The sequence below is a fragment of the Anabas testudineus genome, chromosome 6 (assembly GCF_900324465.2).
Source record: "Anabas testudineus chromosome 6, fAnaTes1.2, whole genome shotgun sequence".
NCBI lineage: Eukaryota > Metazoa > Chordata > Actinopteri > Anabantiformes > Anabantidae > Anabas > Anabas testudineus.
This window is the reverse complement of record NC_046615.1, coordinates 24968976-24973756: the sequence shown is the minus strand read 5'-3', so window position 1 is coordinate 24973756 and position 4781 is coordinate 24968976. Positions and strand designations below refer to the sequence as shown.

General features: G+C 45.8%; 1 protein-coding gene across 1 annotated transcript; it reads left to right on the top strand.

Moving 5' to 3' along the window:
• The first annotated feature begins 1115 nt into the window (after positions 1 to 1115).
• On the top strand, positions 1116 to 2850 carry LOC113165824 (gamma-crystallin M2-like). Its single transcript, XM_026365588.1, has 3 exons — positions 1116 to 1151; positions 1753 to 1995; positions 2578 to 2850. Exons 1-3 carry the CDS (start codon positions 1119 to 1121, stop codon positions 2848 to 2850), a joined length of 549 nt encoding a protein of 182 aa, XP_026221373.1. The 5' UTR covers positions 1116 to 1118.
• The last annotated feature ends 1931 nt before the right edge of the window (positions 2851 to 4781 follow it).

The window sequence follows — 4781 nt, the reverse complement described above, 5'->3', positions numbered from 1 at the left end:
TTCTCTCAGTACCGTTGGTGAAGTCTGTTCTGTGTGGTCTGAACGTCCAGAGAAATACACAAGGAACATATTGGTCTCAGTATGAAGCTGTGGAAGTTCTGCAGTAGTTTGTGTGACCACTGCTGATCTACCAGAGATGGGTCAGCACTGCTGCTCTGGTTCATGTTGTTCTCATATTATACTGTGTCAGCTGATGTGAACACATTTCTAATGAGATCGACCACAAACATGATCCCTATATGATCCACACTGTGTGTTCTCACTGTCATTTAGTGTTAGACAATATTTCTCTGTCCTTTCACCATTTTGTCGTGTGATTAAGAAACTCTTTTATTCCTCCTCTCTACTACAAACATTTTCTTTTTCACTTTTTCAAAGGAGCTCTGTTTAGGTCTAAGATGATTAATGAATAATTTTTATCTTTACTAGGATTATCGACTCGATGAGCAGATGTCAACCTTGTATTTTCTGAGCTTAGTAGAATCATTTTTTCCAGTTTTCAAGTGCTAACTGCCTGCTACATTCTCAGCTGCACTCACTGACCCCAGCCCAGTTTCTCTCCAACTGTAAATATTCAGTGTCATATTTGAATTTTAATCATGTAGGTGTGCAAATGTTTCCCCTATGAAGAAACTCAGCTCATCTGTCCAGGTCTCTGTCCCACAGAAGAACTGCTTGTTCAATGTAGTAACCTGATACCCTGATCCATAACTCATTACACTTCTGATCACTGTTGTTAATGAAAATCTGGGTTTATGTGAGCGATGGAAACACAACCCACCAAATGCAGTTTATGGTAAGTTTCCTCAGCTGCTGTGAAAAGTGTGAGCAGTAACGTGATGGTCCAGCGTCAGATGGATTAAAGGTTCATGTCAGTGTAATAATGTGTGTAACGGTGCAGACAGGTGTGTTTTTCTGGTCAGTTAAGTGGATGAAAAGGCTTCACACACTCATTGTTAACCCTTTCACAAAGAGGCTTTGTGTGTGTGCTGACTCAGCGGTACGACACACAAAGCAGCGGCCGATATTCAGGTGTATAAAAGCTGTGAGGTCACACAGGTGTGAAGGCAGGCCTTCTCCGTCAGCACAGAGCAATACGCCAGCAACACGCTACAAACATGTCCACCACTGACATGAACATGAGGAGTAGGGTAAGTCCCAGCACGCATCAATGCGCTTTCCTGTTACATACTACACAGCAGGAAAACAGAGTTAGACGGGGACCAGCTGGGAAACAGACAGTCACAGTTAGACCGGGACCAGCTGGGAATCAGACGGTCAGAGTTAGACTGGGACCAGCTGGGAAACAGACAGAGTTAGACCGGGACCAGATGGGAATCAGACGGTCAGAGTTAGACTGGGACCAGCTGGGAATCAGACGGTCAGAGTTAGACCGGGACCAGATGGGAATCAGATGGTCAGAGTTAGACCGGGACCAGCTGGGAATAAGACTGAGTTAGACCGGGACCAGATAAGAATCAGACAGTCAGAGTTAGACCGGGACCAGCTGGGAATCAGACAGTCAGAGTTAGACCGTGACCAGCTGGGAATCAGACAGTCAGACTTAGACCGGGACCAGCTGGGAATCCAACGGTCAGAGTTAGACCGGGACCAGCTGGGAATCAGACAGAGTTAGACCGGGACCAGCTGGGACAGAGATCTAATGATCACCACTGGTTCATCTCCAGCAAGCTGTCAACCGCTGAATACTATGTAAGTGTCAAATATACATTTTAACCCGTCTCCTATCAGGTCATCTTCTATGAGGACAGGAACTTCCAGGGTCGTTCCTACGAGTGTAGCAGTGACTGCGCTGACATGTCATCTTACCTGAGCAGGTGTCACTCCTGCAGGGTGGAGAGAGGCTGCTTTGTGGTCTATGACCGCACCAACTTCATGGGTAACCAGTACTTCCTGAGGAGGGGCGAGTACGCCGACTACATGAGCATGATGGGAATGAATGACTGCATCCGGTCTTGCCGCATGGTCCCCATGGTAACCATACAGCTACAGTAGTCTCAGTAACCACAGTAACCATGCCATCAAATCGCAGGGGTTTTAAAGGGGGTTTCTTTGTGGGTTAGAATGTTTTGAGGTACAAAACCGCGAACAACCCAAGAGGAGCCTCACAACTAATCACCAAGAAGGCACAAGTGTGACCGTGGATATTTCATATCCAATTGAAACAGTTATAAAAAAAAAAAGCTGCTTTTAAGATATGGATGTTTACAGGTTGTTAGAATAAAAACAAATACCCATGAATGCCTTCAGTTGTTGAGCGACTCCAGACAAAATCAAATGTCATCACAAACACATAGTTTCATTGAGAGGAATGTGAAAATGTTGTGGTTGATGTTCTTGGTGCTCATTAAGTCTTCTTATATAATTTGCTGCTAGATTTTCCCTGAGAGCACATTAAAGCTTGAAGCACAAGTTCATCCATGACTGACCTAATGTTTGATCACATATTTTTGGCCATACAGCTTGTTTCAATATAAAGGAGCATCGATTCCCTGTGAAATCATTAGTTCTCATTTGAACCCATTACAGCAAACAGTGTTTGTTATTGTGTTACAGTACCGCGGCTCCTACAGGATGAGGATCTATGAGAGGGAGAACTTTGGAGGCCAGATGTATGAGCTGATGGATGACTGCGACAGTATCATGGAGCGTTTCCACATGTCCAGCTGCATGTCATGTCATGTGATGGATGGACACTGGCTGATGTATGAGCAGCCCCACTTCAGAGGAAGGATGATGTACATGAGGCCGGGAGAGTACAGGAGCTTCATGAACATAGGTAACATGAGGTTCCTGAGCATGAGACGCATCATGGAGTCATACTATTAGAGTCACCACAAATTATTCAATAAAGATGTGTCTGAGTTAATAAAAGTTTCCTGTCTGTTCCTCTTTGACAAGAGACTGAGCTGTGTCATTGCTGATTTTACTGTCTTTTTAGATCATAGCCAGTCAGTAAAAACTGCAGCGGGTAAAGAAACTGTCACGAGCCTGAGGAAGGACTCCATGGCCAGAGATAACACAGGACAGAACTGAGTAGTCAATCCTTATTTAAAATGACACAACAACAGTAAATCAATGAATGCAACAGTCACTAGATGGGAGAAGATGAGGTAGAGTGAGTATGGTGATCTGGTTGGGGGGGTGGCTGTGGCTCAATAGGTAGATAGAAGATACTGAACCCCTAGTTGCCCCCGGTGAGTCTGCCAACGGTGTGTGTGTACTTGTGCATGTGAATGGGTGAATGAGACGCAGTGTAAAGCGCTTTGAGTACCAGCTAGGTAGAAAAGCGCTATATAAGTGCAGACCATTCAGCGGCTGGTTGGTGTAGTGGTAACAACCAGCTGTGGCCTACCTCCAGTAGAGGTCCTTAGGCAAGACCTCCTCACGCTGCCCTGCTTACCCTTGAACCTTGTAATGTAAGTCGCTTTGGATAAAAGTGTCTGCTAAATGACTAAATGTAAAGGTAAATGGTTGGAACCGGAAGTGACATCACAACCAATCCACGAGTCAAAACTCATACACGGTTAGGCAGTCCGGAGATAAGCAAAATCCACAACAGAAAGATGATCCGGGTCCAAACAGTCAGAGTAGGGAAGGGAACAACGAACAGAGGGAAAACTCACAGAACCAGAGGGGAAGCAGGGTCAGGTGAGGCTGGTCCAATGAGGGGGAATCCAAATAAAACAGGGTAGAAGGGGTACAGGTCCGAGAAGGGGAATCAGGCAGATACCGGTACAGGTCTGGTACTGTGAGCGGGGGAATGACGGGGAATAAACAGAACTCACAGCACCAGGGGGTCAGGGAAGAGATGGGGTCCAGGGCAGGCAGAGTCCAAAAAATCCAAGACAAGTCAGTCAAAAAGAAACGCTGGATAGTGTCCAGGGGTTGAGAACAGACTATCCTGCAGGGGAGAAAGGTAAGCAGACCGGTATTTATAGTGTGGGGGAGACCAGGTGTAGTCAATTAGGTGAGTGTAGGCAATCAGACTGGTAAGAGGAAACAGGAAGTTGTCAAAATAAGAGCATGGGGGAAATACAGGCAGCAACGAGGCTAGAACCATGACAGAAACACATGCAGTATGTGGAGAGGAGGAAGACACAGATGAAGAAGTAACAGGTTTCTACCTGCAAACTTCAGTGAATTTTTATCATACAATGACATGGTCAGACTGGTTGTTCGCTTTCTCAGGTTAGCAGCTTGCATCTGATCTCCCTTTTGAGAGGCTGATCCTGGAGTCCCTCCAACCTTTGGTCAAACCCTCACTTGACCCACTCCAGATTGCTTATTAAACCCAAATTGGAGTGGATGACTCCATTATAAATCTGCTCCATCACACCTACACCCACCTGGATAAACCTGCGCCTGCACAGCTCGGAGAGAAATTAAAAAACATGTAGGTAAACACTCCCCTGATTTACTGGATCATGGACTCATCAACCATCCACAGCATGTCCGCCGGCAGAACTGTGTGTCTGACACTGTGGTCTGTAGCACAGGTGCTCCACATGGGACAGTACTGTCCCCGTTTCTCTTCACCCAGTACAAATACCTGGGAGTGTACTTGGACGGCAAACTAGACTGAACTAAGAACTCAGCAGCACTGTACAAAAAGGCTCAGAGCCAAATGTACTTTCTGAGGAGACTCAGGTTCTTCAACGTCTGCAGCACCATGCTGATGATGTTTTATGATTGACACCATCAATCTTTATAATTCTTCCACCCTCTGTAAGGGCAGGGGAACTGACAATTTCTTGTCA

Excerpts from the sequence above, each read along its gene's own strand:
- LOC113165824 (XM_026365588.1), top strand. The coding sequence starts at position 1,119 with ATGTCCACCACTGACATGAACATGAGGAGTAGG. Across the intron at positions 1,152-1,752 it reads ACATGAACATGAGGAGTAGG|GTCATCTTCTATGAGGACAG; the intron begins GTAAGTCCCAGC and ends GTCTCCTATCAG. Across the intron at positions 1,996-2,577 it reads CTTGCCGCATGGTCCCCATG|TACCGCGGCTCCTACAGGAT; the intron begins GTAACCATACAG and ends ATTGTGTTACAG.